The 19,798-nt window shown below is 48.0% G+C and overlaps 1 protein-coding gene across 1 annotated transcript in view; it reads right to left on the bottom strand.

Annotated features, from left to right (window-relative positions):
• Positions 1 to 398: 398 nt before the first annotated feature.
• The window catches only part of LOC110506379 (teashirt homolog 3), a 41,174-nt gene continuing 21,774 nt past the window's right edge, over positions 399 to 19,798 (bottom strand). The window contains exon 3 of the mRNA XM_021585957.3: positions 399 to 5,327. Coding sequence (XP_021441632.2) covers positions 1,933 to 5,327 — 3,395 coding nt within the window. The 3' untranslated portion in view covers positions 399 to 1,932. The remainder of the gene's footprint in view (positions 5,328 to 19,798) is intronic.

Below are 19,798 nucleotides of genomic sequence, written 5' to 3' on the forward strand. Positions count from 1 at the left end.
CAGCTAGGAGTTACCTGCTGTTCAGTATTCACTATGTGGTTTCTATTTCCCTTTTCCTATGTGGCCCAACACATTGAAATGGAGAAGGAACACGTATGACTGATACGCACACTTGATGGACATGTGATACTGGTGCCACCGCTATAGTGCTTGGGTGGTGTCTGTCTCTGAGGCTCCCCATAGTGGCCCCTGATATGGCCCATAGGCTATTCCTGTTCCAGGCAGGGCTTTGTGGAGACACACAGGATGATGGTGTGACAGCTTTCATCTTCTGCAGGGCCCTGCCACTCACTGTAAACTCGTCTGGAACTCATCACCGGCCAGAAACACTTTTCAGTTTAATGTGCTCATTAGAAAACGCACAGCACCTACATAATCGTGAGCCACGACACACAGTGTTATTGCAAAAAAAAAAAACGGTTTCCTTTTAATGCTGCAGTAGAAAAAAAAGGTTATATGAAGTCATATAATGGGTGCTTCATTGTCAACAACAACAACAACAACAAAAAACACGGCACAGAATGCATAACAGTGTCTGTGCTGTTTACATGCCAATATTTTACACCTAAGATGTCCTTACACTGGCAGCTGTCAGTTACTTCAGCAAATGAACTGCCAAAAAAATGGAGCAGAACTGTCAATCAGAGGTGAGGTAACTATGGTTACCTTTCATATCCCCAAAAGATAACGCTGCAGTGCGGAATTGTGGGAGAGTAATTAGACAGAGAAAAAAAAAAGAGATACCAATCCAAAGGCATCCTACGATATGAAACAACAACCAAGAGTGCTTATAAATAAAACGTGTGGAATTCTCCGTTACTTCATAAAGTAACATCTGTTGTACAACCTTTTGTCTTCTTAACGTTCAAATACCGGCACATGTACTGTCTTGTACTAGAGGTTTAACCCTTTGAGCACGAGGTGGTAATAAAAGAGTTCTGGGTAATTTTGTTCCTCTTATTTTCATATCATTGGATTAAATAACATATTTTACAAAACTATTGTGCAAAACAATTTCATTCATGTCTTCATATATTGTGCACCAGTAGATAGTCATACTCCTCTTAAATTAAAAATATAAAAATGATGCATAATTTAGACAGGAATTAGTATATATGTTTTTAGATACATTTTTACACAGACCTGAATTCATAAAGGTCCCTGATTTAAACAAAGTAAACGACTTCAGATTGAGATTTTGCATCACATACGATGCATCTTTAGAGATTGGTTGTTGGACAGGGACATATGGTGCTTTCATTGTGCAGCTTACAAACCACACAATAGCTTGGTCAATTCCAATCTAAAATAGTTTGTTTTTGAGAAGGGTTTTGGATCATTCGGGTAGAAGTGCTTGGCCGTACTCAGAGGGTTAAATTTCAGATGCTGACACCAGCACATAAAGATCACATTAACAAAAAGAGAGGGAAAGAGAGAGAGAAAAGAAAAGTGCACCAGATTTAGTTAACCAAATGTTCAACTAAACTGTTTCATTTATGCATGCAGCTTATCGCATCTCAAAGGATGCCAGAATATAAAGAAATCAAATCCAATTTACACAACTTTCAAATACATACCACTTCATTTTAAAATATTGTTCAACCTTCATTTGTTTTATCAGTGACAACAGCACCTCTTTCTTCAACACTGCACATTTAGAAAATGACCGTCTTTTCATAAAAAGGAGAGCATAAACAAACAAAAGCTTCTTGGGCCAGAGTGAGTCTCCCTTTTAAAGAAAATCAGAAACCATGTGCCGAAACTAAACAGTAGTTCCACGGCATCTTTGTGCAGTTTCATCACTTAATAGTTTTTAGTCCTTTTTTTTGAAAGAAATGTCTGTGAAAGGCTAAAGATAGACCAAGAGAGAACGGGAGAGAGAGAGAGAGAGAGAGAGAGAGAGAGAGAGTGCAGCATGTCCACAGCTTAGTGCTACTGTTTCTCAAGCTCACACACATACATAAGGTGGTCCTCTGGGGATTTCCCATGGGTCTTGCTCAGGTGGAGCTTGACTGCGTGCTTGCTTGCAAAAGTCCGGTTGCAGAGCGTGCACTGATACGAGGTGCTGCTGCCGTCCTCGTCAGGGGAGGGAGACGGGGAGTGGGCGTGGGAGAGGGAGTGAGGGTTGGAGTGGGAGTGGTTGGAGAGCAGTTTTTCAGACAGGCTTTTGGCGTGACGTGAGATCTGGCTGACAAGCTGCTCTCCAGACAGTTTGGCCAGGTCTCGGAGTCTGAAGCCCAGGTGAGACTCCAAGTGGTTGACGTAGGTGGAGGGGGAACGGATCTGAGAAGCACAGTCGCTGCAGAAGAACACTGGGTGGCCTGAGTCCAGGTTCTTTAAGAACTTCGTCCCTCCGGTTCTCCTCAGCTGGTACTTGACGTTGGCCAGCCAGTGGCTGATGGTCGTCATGGAGAGGCCTGTGAAACGGGAGATGTGCATCCTCTCCTGGGGGCTCAGGTCAGACATCACGTACTTCCCATCGCCAGTCTGCCGGAGGCTGGCAGTAAACTGGGCCTGTAGGATCAGCAGGTGTTGGGGGTTCCAGTTGGACTGCCGGCCCTTGCGTTTCTGGGCTGGAGAGATCTCCTCTAGCTCCTCTTGAGTGGAACCCTCGAGGTCAGACCTTTCCGACAGGCTGGTGGGCGTGGAGGACTTGGAAGCTTGACTCTCTGTGAGGTTTCTCAGCATGTCTGATATGTCAGACAGGGCGTTCTCACGCAGCGGGGAGTTGGACATGAACGAGGCCACAGCGGACGAGGCCTTGGCCATGGTGGCTGTGGAGGAGGGGGAGCCCGAGGAGGGTGTTGATGTGGATGACGACAGGGCAGCCGAACCCAGGGAGCTACTCTTTTCATTCTTGCCTTTGGTCAGGTCTATTGGCTGGTCGTTGTTGACGTGGTAGAAGTAGCGGTCTAAGTGCTCGTTGTTTTTTTTGGTCTGAGCTGGGGTGGAAGCGGCGACCGCGGCCTTCTCTGCCAGGCTGTTGCTCATCTTGAAGAGCATGCTCATGGGGTCCAGGGATGGCAGAGCAGGCTTGGCCGCCTTACCCAGGTGGACGTTCATCACGGACTGAAGCGCACTTAGAGGATTGACGAAGGGCTGCTCTGGCGGGTGGTCTGTAATAATGGCTGTGCCGCCACACAAGGCAGAGATGGGGGATTTGACAGCAGACTCCATTCCATTCTCCAGCGACTCCTTCATATTGGCGTCACCGTTACAGTCTTTGTGGCTGCCTCCTCCGATGCTCTCGGGGGTTTTAGACCCTCTCCTCCCTTTAGGGGACTCCCCTCTGGCTGACTCCCCAGCCTCGCTGCTGCAGGGGGAGGGTGTGGCTTGTCTCATTGGGGACGCCCTTACACTGGGCTCCCGCATCTTCTCCTCCACCTTGGCTACTTTCTCAGTCACCTTCTTCACCAGCTCCTCCATGGCGTGGAAGTTGTTTTTGGGGAGAGGAGAGGTCTGGCGGCTGGGCGGGGAGATCAGAGGTTGGTTTTTGGCATTTTGGAAAAGGGTCTCTCCTCCAGGGAACATGTACTTCAGGGCTGAGCTCTTTCCTGAGTTGGCCAGTGAGAGCTTCATGATGTTTGGGAGCTGGTATGCAGCATGGATGCTGGGGTAGCCCCCCCAGCTGGGAGCACCGTTCTGTGCTTTGTTGATGGCTGATGTCACTGTGTTCTCCAAGGACTTCAGGATGTCAAACCCTCCCTTAGGGCTCTCCTCCAGATCCTCCTCTGTTAAGTAAGAGTATTTGGAGGAGATATCAAATTTCTCCTCTGTCTCGTCATCTCCGGTTTTCTTGTCTTTGCTGCTGTTAGCGGTTTCCTTCATACATTCCTCTTCCTTCTCCTCCTTCTTAATCTCCACAGCCATGGCAGGGGAAACACTAGAGGGAGGAGGTATGGGTGGAGGAGGTGGGGAGAATGCTGTGGCTGCCAGTGGCACAGACTGGAATTTCTCCTCACCAGCAGAAATGATGGGGATGGGTGTTGGGGGAGACTCCATGATGGGCTTGCCTTTCTTAATGGCAGAGTTTGTGACCTTGATGAAGTGACCGGTCACCATCATGTGTGCTGTTAGCTCTTGAAGTGTGTCGTGGGAGCTGCCACATTCCATGCATTTCAGGATCTGGGACTTCCTGGACTCGAACTGCCATGCATAACTGGCTCCATTCTGGTGTCCGTAACGGTTGTTTGGGGTGATGTAGGGGTTGGATGCCTTCTGGAGGGGGTCATAAGGGTCATTTAGGGAGGGTTTGGGGGTGCACCCATTGGAGTCTGGGGAGCTGGGGATGTCGAGCTCAATGGGGGCTCTCTTCCGGGCGGAGGAGATGATCTTGGCTGCCACAGGAGTCACTGGCTCCTTCAGAGGAACTTTCTGGTAGTGTTTTGTCTTAATCATGTGGACACTGAGGTCCTGCAGAGACTCAAAGGAATGTCCACAGTACATACACTTCAGGACCTTCTGAGCATCTTCTTTCCCTTCCATCTCCAGGAGGGATCGTTTACGTGGCTTGGACCAGCGCTTGGTGCCGTCGCTGTCTGTCTCGTGGTTGTCATCGCGGTAGTGGCCTGTCTCATTCATGTGTACAGTCAGCCCCACCAGCGTGTCGTAGGCAGCACTGCAGTCCTTGCAGCGGAACTTACTGGCACCTGTGAAGATGGAGCCGTAGAGCTTCGTGCTCTGACGGTAGAGCTGCACAGTGCTGAATAGGTTGTTTTGCTCCGCTGCTGGGAGGTTGAGCCGGTTCTGGTTCTGAGAGACCTGCTGGAGGGTCTTGGCCACGGCGGACTGGTGCCAGTCGTAACCATTGCCATTGCTGCCACAACTGCTGCTACTGCTACTGCTGCTGCTGCTGTGGCTGCGTGGAGGTTTCTCCACCGCTGGCGGCTGGGTGAGGTTGAGGTTCAGAGACGACCAGTAAGAGTTGGTCAGGAAGCTGGTGTAGATGGCCTTCATCTGCTCCAGGCTGTCTGGCCCGGTGGTGGCGCCGTCCTCCGTGGCTACAGCTGTGCTGGTGGCCATCGTGACAGAGGAAGATGGCGACAAGGGCGTTAGTGGCACCTTTGCGACCTCCTCCTCATTTCTGAGAGAGGCACTCTCAAAGTCTGACATGCGGTCACTGGACTCACTCAGGTGAGACTCATTGTCCAACTCATGGCCGGAGAAGTCGGCCACGGGGGAGTCGTGGAAACCAGGCCGGTCATTGAAAAGGAAGTCCTTGTCTTGGCACATGTACTTGACCGCAGGCTCCTCCTCCCCGGCAGAGTCCTCCCCTTCCAGGTCCTCATCGAGCAGGGCAGCCTCCTTCTCATCCTCAGGGGCATACGCTGGGGAAACAGAGAGAGAAACAGAGAGAGGATTGTTATTACCACAGCACACCATGTCTAATGATGAAGATCTCCAATTTGGCATTCTTGCGATGCCTTGCATATCAGAAAGCTGATAGAAGTACTGGAATGTTCTTCCCATATCAGAAAAGCAAAGCAATCACAGACAAGACCACTTCATATCATCAACTGTTGCTGTAATTCCATTTCAACTTCCCCATTGCATTTACATTGTTTTCCAAATGGAGTAAAGTCCCTCCCTCCCTCCCAGCCTCCCTCCCTCCCTCCCAGCCTCCCTCCCTCCCTCCCTCCCTCCCTCCCTCCCTCCCTCCCTCCCTCCCCCTTTGTTCTTTACTGCAGAGACTGAGAAAGACAGAGAGAGAAGAGGGAAAGGAAATGGCTCTTCAAACACAACTTGCCACCTTATTCTTCTCAAGGGGCAACAGCTTGAAATTAAAACTAAATTTGAAATTAATGAAGCACATTCTGGAGGTGGCACTCGTTTCTGAAGTAATAAATGACTTGTATCAACCTCCGAGACAGCAGTTCCTGTCTGTCAATTAATATGTCTTACGCTTCTTCTTCAGCCTCTAATGCATTTCTTAACAGACCCACTCGCCATTTAAGCATGCATTTTCACTCATTACACGGCACGGGCTCGCCTACTTGTAAATAAAAATGAGCGTATGTACGTTTCCAAAGCCAAATCTCTCCGAGCAAAACACATTTACTTCAATTGCAACAGATGAGAAAGTTGAGTTATTATTTACAGTTTAGCCCGGAGAGTAGACTTTCAATTTGTATTCAAATCCCTCCTGTTTAAAACAATCAAATGTGGATTGCAGTGAGAAGGAAAGATACAAATAAAAAAAAAATAAAAAAGCACTTCCTATCATTGTGCAGACACATACACATATTTGGTGATGGAGGCTGTCGGCCTGGAAGACGAGCTGAGATGATAGACAGGACATTGGGATAATTCCGTACATTCCTGACCATTCCTGATTCCTAGCTGTGCATCATTCATTGTCCAGGTATGTAAACTAAGGGCAAGAATGACACTGACCATGGTGTCCCAGTGCACACACTAACAACTGCTAAAGGTCACTTGAATATGAATGCTCTCAACAGTCAGAGCATTATCTATAAGAAACCTATAAATCACGCTTCAATAAGGGGACACTATAGCAACAACAACAAAAAAGCAATCACTTAAAAGAATGGAAGTTTTTTTTTTACTAAAACGTATACGAGCTTTGTGGAGAAAGCCACAGCCTCTTCAAAAGGTACAGTTCCATCTGGTGACATTTGGGTAGCTACCTCCAGAACCTGCCCGCCATGTCACACAACACGCTCCAGTAGTGTTACTGCTGACTTCTATCTCGGAGCGGTACTGAAGGTGTGAGCACACTGCATCAGCCCAGACGCAGGGGGGGGGGGGGGGGGGGGGGGGGGGGGAATCTCTGTCATTGTCAGGGGGCTCATTCTGTTGCCTTTGGCAGTGTGGTGCTGTGGGATAAACAGATGCACTGAAACACGCAGCAGCTCCCGGGCGTTGCGCCGCAGTAGAAACGCTGCGCCTCCGGGCAGTCTTCCGTAGCCTTTCGACTGAACGAGCGGGCTGCTTAATGTTCAATCTCGCACATCGACACGCAGCAAGTTGGAATCGGTTACCTCGTGTGTGTGCTAGTGTACAGGATTTATACAACATAATACATTGGTGAAACAACTACTGAGCCGGAAGGAAATGTATTCTTACAGACAATTATTTTGGTAGCATTTCTACTTCAAATGTTCCAACATTTCTGAAGAATGTCTACGACTTGTCACATAAATCTTAGGGATTACACTATTATTGTATTTAAAAAAAAATATCAACAAATATTTAACTGGGCAGGTCAGTTAAGAACAAATTCTTATTTACAATGACGTCCTACCCCGGCCAAACCCTAACGACGCTGGGCCAATTGTGCACCGCCAATCACAGCCGGTTGTGATCCAGCCTGGAATTGAACCAGTGTCTGTAGTGACTCCTCTAGCAATGAGATGCAGTGCCTTAGACCGCTGCGCCACTCGGGAGCCCCAGAGTAGCCCATAGAAACGTTTACATTTAGATGCATAATGGACATCTGCCATTTTGTGAACAGATGCAGCGATGCTCAGAAAAGCACAATTGGAATACTGAGCAGCAAAATATGGGACATCTTAACATGTAATCCAATACCACACACAACTCAACAGGCAACCCTGATCAGGCCATGCACACACACACACACACACACACACACGCACACACTGCCATCTGTTCTGAATCAGCCAAAACGACAGCTGTTTAAGAGAAGAATGCCTTTGCTCAGGAAGCAGTCAGAACAGCATACACATCGAGGCCAAACACCCATGTGAAATCTCCTTCCTCAAAATACAACCCAGACTTAAAGCTGTTAAATGTAATTAAAACACACACGGAGAAAGAAGGCATGGGGGAGGGTCATTTTGACACCGAAGCCAATAAATCTGCAGTGCAACCTTTGCTACCGCACTAAATATAAACGTATAGTTCACCTAAAACATCATTGCAACACTGATTTTAATGTCATTAAAATGTGCAACTGAAATCACAGCGAGAGGCCAAAGTAATATGCATCTCTCTGTGCCAATGCCAAGTCATTTTCCTACTGAACCTCCTACCTCCCTCTCAAGTGTGAACAAACCAGCCAAAACACTAACCTTGACCTGAATATGACAGAACAAAAACCAACAGTGGGTGTGTGTGTGTGTGTGTGTGTGTGTGTGTGTGTGTGTGTGTGTGTGTGTGTGTGTATGCGTACGTGCGTGCGTGCGTGCGTGTGCCTACGAAGACAATGAAAGAGATACTGAAAGAGAAAGGGAGGCATTTGTGTGAATGATTCCGTTACTTACATGTGTCTATGTGTGTCTTGCATTAAAGGCATATGGAGATGGAATGTGAGGCAACACATTCAGCACAAAACACCTACTGAAACATCAGCTTTTAGCCTCAGGCATAGAGAGTGGAGAGAGCGAGAGAGAAAGACCGGAATAGATGTGGTAGGTAGGAGGGAAGACAGGCAGAGAGGAAGGAGGGAGGCCTTGGAATGACCTCAAACCTGAGGCCACACAGGGAGCATCTCACAGGCCTCTGGACCGGCGCCAGGCCACAGGGCCCCTAAAGTGACCGTGGATGTGTGTTCCAATATTGAGCTTTCAGCCCTGGCGCAGGCATGGGCAAACGCTCTCCGCCACGCAGGTGCTCTTTTAATTAGAAAACGGGATGGCAAGAAAAAAGGGAGAGCAAGTGAAAATAACCTCTGAATTAATTGGCAGCGGGGAGGAAGAGAGTTTGATCTCGTTTGCGGTGGGATATTAAGAGAGAAGACCCATTGAGAATGGCTCTTTGAAATGGGGGGAAAGATGTGTGCTTTTGGGATTGGGACCACAGAACCCAGAGCGATTAGTTGACTTCTCAAAATAACATGTGTATCTGCATCAAAGGATTCCATGTCCAAACAAATTCCGCTCTGAGCCCCCAATGTATTTCCATGATGTGTCACGTCCATCTGATATCGTGTCAATTAATGCACTGTATATCATTTGGGGATGTTTAAGGGGAAAACCAAACCTCAGGAATCCAATTTTTCACCACATTTTTTTTGTAGCAGTCTTCCCTCTTCTAATTCTTGCCTAACGTTTAAGACATTCGGGTCAGTTGCTGTTCTATCAGTAGCAAATTATTCTGAAAAAGCTCTTTCCATAAAAGGTCAATTCTGGTTGACTTTATTGTATACAAGTCAATACAAACACTAAGGGTTGATTTTAGTCAGGAAGTAGGATACTAGGATACAGATCATCATCGTTACATAATCACTCCGCAGGCAAATCATCCACACAGGCACTCTATTACAGTATGTTTACTGAACTGTTTAGGAGTGAAACTGTGGAATGCATGACACACACTGTGTGTGTGTGTGTGTGTGTGTGTGTGTTTGGGGGGTAGGGGTCTGTAGCCACATGCCTTTCGCAGTTTCACAGCTTTGGTTTGAGGGGCAGTTTCAGACAGACCACGGGATGGATTTTTATCAGATGACAGAGACTTCATTAGCCATCTCTTTCCGAGGGCTGGGTCATGGGAGCATTTCTTCAAGGAAAAAGCAGGAAGGAATCATCACGGTAGCCAATCAAATATCATTTACTTGGCCTGGTTAGAACGGAGAAGAGGAGCAAAAACCCGCAGGTACCATGAATACCTTTCTGTGTCGAGGTGAAGGTGGAAAGGAGAAGAAGGGCTCGATGTTTGGTAATGAACGATGCTAAATATAGCACCCAACCCCACCTTCATAATGGGAGGTAGGTAGCTCCAATACAGCAGTAGGCCTATCTGCTAAATGAGATCATTAGAAGGAGAATGGTTAGTTGCCTTAAGCTGACACTGCCAGTGTGGTAGTGGAGAATATGAGATAGCAGCAGACCCTGTCTCTGTCCCTCCTCTCTCCTCCCCTCCGATCCCCCTCTGATGAGATCCCATACCTCCCTTTTCTCCACCCCCCTCGCCATTCGCCTCTGCCATGATCCGCGTTAATGAAGTTAATTGAATCTGAGATCAATAATGCTTAATTATTGTGATTTGACATGCACAGACAAATTGGTTGGGCGGCTGTGTGCGTTCTAATCTAGTGTGTATTCAAGTGTGTGTGTGTGTGTGTGTGTGTGTGTGTGTATGTGCGTGTGTGTGTGGCAGGAAGGTGGGTAAGGGGCAATTGCTGGCCGGAGCGAGGGATTGAAGAAAGGGAGAATGGAGGCGAGGGAGGCGTGCCATCGATCGTAGAGAGACGCCCCATCGACCCAGACGCCTGACGAATGGAGCCAGGTCTCCAAGGCTACAAGTAAACACTGCCTCCAAAAAGGAAAGGCTACTTTAACCAGCCTCCCTACCCCATCCAGCCATCTCTGTACAGCCATCTCTGTACAGCCATCTCTGTACAGCCCAAGACCACCAGGCCCCATTGCGGATTCAAATCGCAATGTAGCAGAGAGAGAGAGACAGAGAGAGAGAGACACAGAGAGAGACAGAGACACAGAGACAGAGAGACAGAGAGAGACAGAGAGAGAGAGCGAGACTGAGAGAGACAGAGAGAGAGCGAGAGAGACAGAGAGACAGACAGAGAGCGAGACAGAGAGAGAGAGACAGACAGAGACAGACAGAGAGACAGAGAGAGAGAGAGAGAGAGAGAGAGAGAGAGAGAGAGAAAGAGAGAGACAGACAGAGAGATAGACAGAGAGAGAGACAGAGAAAGACAGAGAGACAGATAGAGAGAGAGAGACAGAGAGAGAGAGAGAGAGAGAGAGAGAGAGAGAGAGAGAGAGAGAGAGAGAGAGAGAGAGAACGCAAAGGAATCTGTGACATGGGGATACATATCAACAGCACCTGAAAATGACCTAGGGACTACGTATTGTAATTGCATATACATTGAGCTGACGGGCTGGCCAATGCCTGGCGGTGTGATGATGAGGCGAGGTGAGCGTATATCTGAGTGAGGGTGGATTAGGGGAGATAGAACAGGTTAGGTAAGAGCGGCGGCGGAGGGAGCACGGTGGAACTGTAAGATTATGCATGAACACCGGTGCGAGCGCGGCTAATCGGCTGCTCATGCCACTCAGTTGGAGAGCGGCTGACAGCGTATTTACACACAGTGCCTCACCGTGCCGCCGGCTCCAGGTGCCTGCCTACATGCCTGGGCCCTCCCTTCGCCAGGGTGCTTCCCCAGCCCATCCCCACGCCTTGACACTCCACAGCGCCCGAGCGCAGAGTGCTACTGACGCGTTCTCAACTCAACAAATAGGAGACCCCCCCCCTCCCCAAACCCTTCCTATCTATGCTCTCAGAGTCAGGAGACGGGATGAGAGGGTGGGGGTGTAGAAATAAAATAAGGATTCCCTATCTAGAAATGAAAGAAACCTTAAGTTCAGGTTGATTTCTTAAATGCTACCGTTTAATGTACAAATGACCTGGACTAACCTGTACCCCCGCACATTGACTCAGTACCGGTACCCCCTGTATAAAGCCTTGTTATTATTATGTCATTTAATTGTGTTACTTTCTTTTATTTTAGTACTTTAGTTCATTTAGTAAATATTTTCTTAACTCTATTTATTGAACTGGTTGGTTAAGGGCCTGTGAGTAAGCATTTCACGGTAAGTTCTACACCTGTTGTATTCAGCATTTTACAGTAAGTTCTACACCTGTTGTATTAAGCATTTCACGGTAAGTTCTACACCTGTTGTATTCAGCATTTCACGGTAAGTTCTACACCTGTTGTATTCAGCATTTCACGGTAAGTTCTACACCTGTTGTATTCAGCATTTCACGGTAAGTTCTACACCTGTTGTATTCGGCATTTCACGGTAAGTTCTACACCTGTTGTATTCGGCATTTCACGGTAAGTTCTACACCTGTTGCATTCAGTATTTCACGGTAAGTTCTACACCTGTTGCATTCAGTATTTCACGGTAAGTTCTACACCTGTTGTATTCAGCATTTCACGGTAAGTTCTACACCTGTTGTATTCGGCGCATGTGACAAATACAATTTTATTGATTTGCTTTGCTCAGTGTTCACAGACAAGTGGAGGAGCATTGTGCTGGGAGACGCTGACTAAGATGTTCCGGAATAAAAGCAGTGTTAGTCGAGGCATTCCCCACGAACCCATGACCAAAACCCCTACTATGTCGGTTTTGTACTTATTTTGGATTCCCTAACCACGGTTAGTATTTTGCTTTTATCACTATTAACTAAAACCCACATAAAACCACGGAAATAGTCAGTGGTGAAACCTAGACTGTCAGACACGTCGAGCATTGACACGGAGTGCCGTGTTTCTCAAAATGACCCCGTTTAGACAGGTCCTCCGACACACCACACAGCTCTGAACGGACTTCCCCCTGAGAGACAGTCTTACTGTGAAGTTCACAAAGGCAGAGACAAGGTCAACATTTTCCCAGTTGGCCTGAATGACTAATAGAGACCTGGTTTCTGTGTGAAATGCTGGCTAACAGTAGAGGAGGCACGAATCATTAGAGCAAGCGTTTTTCTCTGTCTTGTCCGTCCCATCACATCTACCACCAAGATGAATAACCCTCAATAGGCCCATGAGTAGTTGATCCGCGGGAATTTGCCCCCGAGTGGCGCAGCGGTCGAAGACACTGCATCTCAGCGCAAGAGGGGTCGCTGCAGTTACCTGGTTCGAATCCGGGCCGCGTCACATCCGGGCCGCGATCGGGAGTCCCATAGGGCCGGCGCACAATTGGCCCAGCGTCGTCCGGGTTTGGACGGAGTCGGCCGTCATTGTAAATAAGAATTTGTTCTCAACTGACTTGCCTAGTTCGATAAAATAAAAAAAAACGAATATGACTGTTTCTTTCTGTCTCACACACTCCCTCAGCCGCAACTAGAATAGACGTATTTCAAAATGCTTCGCCGGTATCTGACAGAGACCGTGTCTGGCACAGGCATAGTGGTTCACAGAGGATGTGATTACATATTAAAACAGAAACACTAAAAAAGGACCTCTTCATATGCATACAAACTGCCTGTGTATATTAGTCTATCTAGCCAGGGGGTTATGATAATTGACTCCCTAAACATCCATTACTATGCCTCTCTCTGATGCCCCCTGCATGAGACGGCGGCCAATGGAATCACCCCCTGACATTTAGACGTGGGCTGGGCTGGGGGGGGTTATGAGCTGTGCGCCAGCATCCCTTCCAGCACTGTCTCAAAACGGCCCACGGACAGACAGCACACACACTAACCATCAAGCAGAGACGATGATCTCGAGCAAATTGTCTGCCAGCCTCCCTTTGTTATTCAGATGTGCACCACTTGGAGCAGTCACATTCCTAAAGCGCAGGGCAACCAGAGGTCACAGTCGTCGGTTCCCAGGGGGAGGGAGGGATGGGGGACTGCTGGGGTGTACACAGTGATCCAACCAGGGCCGAGCAGGATACATCATTTCCAACATCTCTCATCATTTTCTCCTGGAGTCTCTCTGGTATCTCCTTGAGTCTCTCTGGTATCTCCTTGAGTCTCTCTCTGTGTTCCGTCCTTCCTTGCCCCCCCCTCTCAATGCTCTATCATTCCCTGTACTGCCCTGCCTCCCCCTCTCTCAATGCTCTATCCTTCCCTGTACTGCCCTGCCTCCCCCTCTCTCAATGCTCTATCCTTCCCTGTACTGCCCTGCCTCCCCCTCTCTCAATGCTCTATCCTTCTCTGTACTGCCCTGCCTCCCCCTCTCTCAATGCTCTATCCTTCTCTGTACTGCCCTGCCTCCCCCTCTCTCAATGCTCTATCCTTCCCTGTACTGCCCTGCCTCCCCCTCTCTCAATGCTCTATCCTTCTCTGTACTGCCCTGCCTCCCCTTCTCTCAATGCTCTATCCTTCCCTGTACTGCCCTGCCTCCCCCTCTCTCAATGCTCTGTCCTTCTCTGTACTGCCCTGCCTCCCCTTCTCTCAATGCTCTATCCTTCCCTGTACTGCCCTGCCTCCCCCTCTCTGCTCGAGTCCCACTCATAACAGAATCACAGGACTGTGTCAGTCTACCATTGGAGAGGGCTGCTGGGTAATGGGAGAGAACAGATTTGGCTGTGATCCCTTCGGCCTTGCTGTACTTTCTCTGAACACACACACACACACACACACACACACACACACACACACACACACACACACACAGACACCCACACACACACACACACACACACACACAAATACACACTCAAACGACAAGCCTGACACAGATAAGACAAACAGAAAACACACGGCATCAAAGAAGAGAATACTGAATTCAAACCCTGATATCCCTTTGTCTCACTGAAACACACCCAGAGAAGGACGACACACACAGACTATAACAAAAATGTTGGAGGGGAAATAATAGCTATTTCCAAACCATAATACCCAGCGTTAAGAGCAGTCGGCTCTGTGATTTAGGTGGTCTGTGGAGATGTCAGTCTGCAGTCCCTGGGAAAGGGAGGAGAGAGCAGTCCTAATGGGGAAGTGGCGGCCAGCTCGGCGCTAGCTCCCAGCTCCCATCCCTGCTCTAGATTTGGTTTGTCACTGGATATCCATTACCTGCCAGTCTCCTCTGATCTCTTTGGACAGCCCTGATCAAAAGATGTCATTTGACCTACTCGGCTCGGCTCGGCCGGGAAGTTAGCGCCGGGCCACGGGGAGGCGCGGGACGACCTGCCCGCAAATAAAACGACAGCATCACTTTACCGTCCCGTCATGTACGGGAGGGCGATTATGATAATGCCAGATCTGTCAGAACACAAACGGACAGAAAGGCAGATCGCCGGCGCTGCCGCTAATGTGGAGGATACAGCCCTCTCCTCTCTCTCTCGTCATAGTCTCCCTCTCCCGCTCACACACACTCACACTCTTGTCTCTTTCGTTATTGGGCTGGTGTGAAGGTGGAGAGGGAGAGAGCGAGAGGGCTCCAGCAGCTGAGAGGGTGGCCAGGGCTACTGTGGTTGTTTGAGGCTGTGTCAGGTCTAATCTGCTAGCATGCCCTGGGCCCCACTGCATCCTAATGCCGACATGTTTGTTTATACTGATTTAGTCGCGGGATGACGCTCCAGATAGGATTGCGGGCACCTGATTTCTTCTGATATTGCCCGGGCTAAATTTAAAAGGCAGCGTTTCGGGGGTTGAGCTGTGGGCTGGACTGGAGCCATGACTTACAAACACGCATGTCAACACGGGCGCACACACACACACACGCACACATCCTCCCACACACTAACAAAAAGAGGCATACACACCCCCAACCACAATGGGAAACTTTGCTGGGCCGTTGAGCACTAAAAGGTATGAAGTGTGTAGCGTTTTAGAGGAAAGAGAAACAGCTAGCACTAAAAGCTGGAAAACAGCCGCACTCCGAGGTCATTTAGACTGCAAAGAAAACACAAACCATTTAGTTTGAGCATTATCTTTTAATTTAATCTTGAATGATTTATAATCCATCACGCAAGGCTTCAGCCACATCCAATTATTCTCCGTGGCTTGATTGACAACAAAGGTGATTTATGAAGCTAATAAAAAGTGATGTGCTCTCAGCTCCCGGTGAAAGTAGCCAACCGGACTGAGACTTTAAAGAGACACTGGGCCCCCTTTCTTTAGGGCCTGCCCACTTCCTGAGTGCAGACGAGATCAATAGCCCAGGCCTTTGGGTGGAGAGGGTGTTATGTTGGGTAGGGTGGGGGAGGGGGGGGGGGGGGAATACCCCAACAATCACTTAACGATCTCCCCACGTAACAGATAAATCACTCCCTGCATCCCACTCTGGTGTGCCAGAAACGTTGGAAATCAAAATGTCAACCATTCTGACGGGAAGGGCTCTGTGTGCAAGGCCGAGTGGTTATATTATGCTTTAATTCCTCCAGCCGTGGTGTATGTGTCATCTTATTCCGGGCTTTATCGGCTAATGTTCCGCTCAATCACTTGATATTAATGAAAAGCAGAGAGCAGAGGCTGGGGGGGGGGGGGCAGAGTTCACATGCATATCAATGCTATTTCCCCGATGTCATTATGAAATATTCAACTGTTTACAGCGGTAAGCCATGTAGGCCTACTTAATGAGGCTTTAACCCAGAGTTACAAATAGGCCCTGGCTCCTATTTCTATACAAATCCCTATTCCAGCTCACTCAACATTCACCAAATCTGCATTCATATGAAATGCTGTTCAGAACAACCACATGAGCATGAATAACACAGTATAAATGCTGCAGAATTCCAGACAATTGTTTGTTTGCAAAGCAAAAATACATAAACAGTGGTTTAAACGTGTGTGTGTGTGTGTGAGCCGCCCCCCTTCCCTTGTGTCCTTTATCCTAGCGGAGATGAAGCTATGTAGGGATAAGCTATGCCAGGCTAGGTGAGAGGAGGAGGGGTTTGAACCGGAGGGCTGACTACTGTCCTAGTAAAGCAGCAGAGAAGCCTACGCCAGAGAGGCAGAGAGGAGGGGTTTGAACCGGAGGGCTGACTACTGTCCTAGTAAAGCAGCAGAGAAGCCTCCAACACACAGCCAGAGAGGCAGAGAGGAGGGGAGCGCTGGGGGACTGGAGGGGAGCGCTGGGGGACTGGAGGGGAGGGTGGGGGACTGGAGGGGAGCGCTGGGGGACTGGAGGGGAGGGTGGGCTGTGCAGGGCCGTGCCGTGCTGGGCGCTACGTGCCTGAAATGAAACACAATAGGATGTAAACAGGATGCGTAATTATGACACCACTGATCCAGACTTCACGGCTGCTGGGTGACATAACGTGGTCACACACACACACACACACACACACACACACACACACACACACACACACACACACATCCCCACACACGCACAAACAAAGAACGAGAGAGAGAGAGGTTAAAACCCAGGATCCTCCGTGCCACAGACCATAACCTCTGCCCACATGCTCTCTAACCCCGTCCTCCTGTGAGAGTACCAGTATATCACATCTCAATAGGTCCCTCACTTTTTAACTGCCACACGAAAAGAAGTACCATTTCCCCGCGTCGTTAGAGGCGTGGACATAATGCGTGTCATACAGCCCGTGTTGCTTTAGCCATCCTACATTAGCCATCCTACATTAGCCATCCTACATTAGCCATCCTACATTAGCCATCCTGCATTAGCCATCCTACATTAGCCACCCTACATTAGCCATCCTACATTAGCCATCCTACATTAGCCATCCTACATTAGCCATCCTGCATTAGTCATCCTGCATTAGCCATCCTACATTAGCCACCCTACATTAGCCATCCTACATTAGCCATCCTGCATTAGCCATCCTACATTAGCCACCCTACATTAGCCATCCTGCATTAGCCATCCTGCATTAGCCATCCTACATTTGCCATCCTACATTAGCCATCCTGCATTAGCCATCCTACATTAGCCACCCTACATTAGCCATCCTACATTAGCCATCCTACATTAGCCATTATCCACCTCTACGCAGACGACACCATTCTATATACTTCCGGCCCGTCCTTGGACACTGTGCTATCTAACCTCCAAACGAGCTTCAATGCCATACAGCACTCCTTCCGTGGCCTCCAACTGCTCTTAAACGCTAGTAAAACCAAATGCATGCTTTTCAACCGTTCGCTGCCTGCACCCGCACGCCTGACCAGCATCACCACCCTGGATGGTTCCGACCTTGAATATGTGGACATCTATAAGTACCTAGGTGTCTGGCTAGACTCTAAACTCTCCTTCCAGACCCATATCAAACATCTCCAATCGAAAATCAAATCAAGAGTCGGCTTTCTATTCCGCAACAAAGCCTCCTTCACTCACGCCGCCAAACTTACCCTAGTAAAACTGACTATCCTACCGATCCTCGACTTCGGCGATGTCATCTACAAAATTGCTTCCAACACTCTACTCAGCAAACTGGATGCAGTTTATCACAGTGCCATCCGTTTTGTCACTAAAGCACCTTATACCACCCACCACTGCGACTTGTATGCTCTAGTCGGCTGGCCCTCGCTACATATTCGTCGCCAGACCCACTGGCTCCAGGTCATCTACAAGTCCATGCTAGGTAAAGCTCCGCCTTATCTCAGTTCACTGGTTACGATGGCAACACCCATCCGTAGCACGCGCTCCAGCAGGTGTATCTCACTGATCATCCCTAAAGCCAACACCTCATTTGGCCGCCTTTCGTTCCAGTTCTCTGCTGCCTGTGATTGGAACGAATTGCAAAAATCGCTGAAGTTGGAGACTTTTATCTCCCTCACCAACTTCAAACATCTGCTATCTGAGCAGCTAACCGATCGCTGCAGCTGTACATAGTCTATTGGTAAATAGCCCACCCATTTTCACCTACCTCATCCCCATACTGTTTTTATTTATTTATTTTTCTGCTCTTTTGCACACCAATATCTCTACCTGTACATAACCTTCTGATCATTTATCACTCCAGTGTTAATCTGCATAATTGTAATTATTTGCCTACCTTCTCATGCCTTTTGCACACAATGTATATATAGACTTTCCTTTTTTCTACTGTGTTATTGACTTGTTAATTGTTTACTCCATGTGTAACTCTGTGTTGTCTGTTCACACTGCTATGCCTTATCTTGGCCAGGTCGCAGTTGCAAATGAGAACTTGTTCTCAACTAGCCTACCTGGTTAAATAAAGGTGAAATAAAAAAAAAAAAATAAAAAAAATCCTACATTAGCCATCCTGCATTAGCCATCCTGCATTAGCCATCCTGCATTAGCCACCCTACATTAGCCATCCTGCATTAGCCATCCTGCATTAGCCATCCTACATTAGCCATCCTACATTAGCCATCCTGCATTAGCCACCCTACATTAGCCACCCTACATTAGCCACCCTACATTAGCCACCCTACATTAGCCACCCTACATTAGCCACCCTACATTAGCCATCCTACATTAGCCATCCTACATTAGCCATCCTACATTAGCCATCCTACATTGTGTGTGGTAACAAATCCTTCACATATGTTGTTTTAAATAACAAAGGTAAGCCAATTCATTTGAACATTTTATTTTAAAACTGACCCAGGGTTTCTGTCCAACCCTGTTGGTGTATTTTGAAATGCCATATTCATATATTGCCTTGTTTTTTCCAAATCTAAAATAATCGAGGAGGAAAAAAAAGACGTAATTTTGACGTAATTAAACATATTAATAATAATGAACAATGTATTCATGTATCATTCATAGGTCATTTCAACATCAGGAAGTCAAATGCCCCAGTAACTGAAGAGGCACACAGAACAAACAGCACTGAAACAAGATCACCCTCTTCACTCTTTGTTTTCTTTCTCTAAACAACACTTCTCGTGTCATTTCCGTAATGAATCACTCCGGTAACATATATTTTCTGCAGTGATTTACAACAGGAATGAAATTAAAAAGCAATATAAAACCGTGAGAAAATAACAGCTATAACGAGCGCATTCCTGGGCTTTGATATTTCATTTGTGGCTAGTTCTAGTCCCGGAAATGTGGAGAATGATGGATAGCCAGTCATCCAAAGCCTTCAACACCTCTTAACATGAGCCGCTCCTCAGAGCCGCTCTGGGAGGGGCCCTCCCCTTGTAGTTTTGGGGGCCGTTGGTGACTTGTTTGGGACGGGAACTGATACAGTATCCATTTCAAAGAGCTGGACATGCCGTTGGTTAGGAGAGGGGTACGCGGAGAGGGATGAAATATGGCAGGAAGAAGGGATGCCACTTTTAATTATCTAATTAGTGCTTAAGAGCGTGCATGAGCCGAGTGGGCTTTTTGGACCTGCTCTGCCTGCTGCTGCTGCTTCTGCTGCTGCTGAGGGCCTTAAAATGGCTTCTGTGTGTGTGAGAGAGACAGAGTCACAGAGAGAGAGAGAGAGAGAGAGAGAGAGAGAGAGAGAGAGAGAGAGAG

Source organism: Oncorhynchus mykiss, chromosome 26, assembly GCF_057628025.1.
Source record: "Oncorhynchus mykiss isolate SJ-2025 chromosome 26, ASM5762802v1, whole genome shotgun sequence".
In the NCBI taxonomy this organism is placed as follows: domain Eukaryota; kingdom Metazoa; phylum Chordata; class Actinopteri; order Salmoniformes; family Salmonidae; genus Oncorhynchus; species Oncorhynchus mykiss.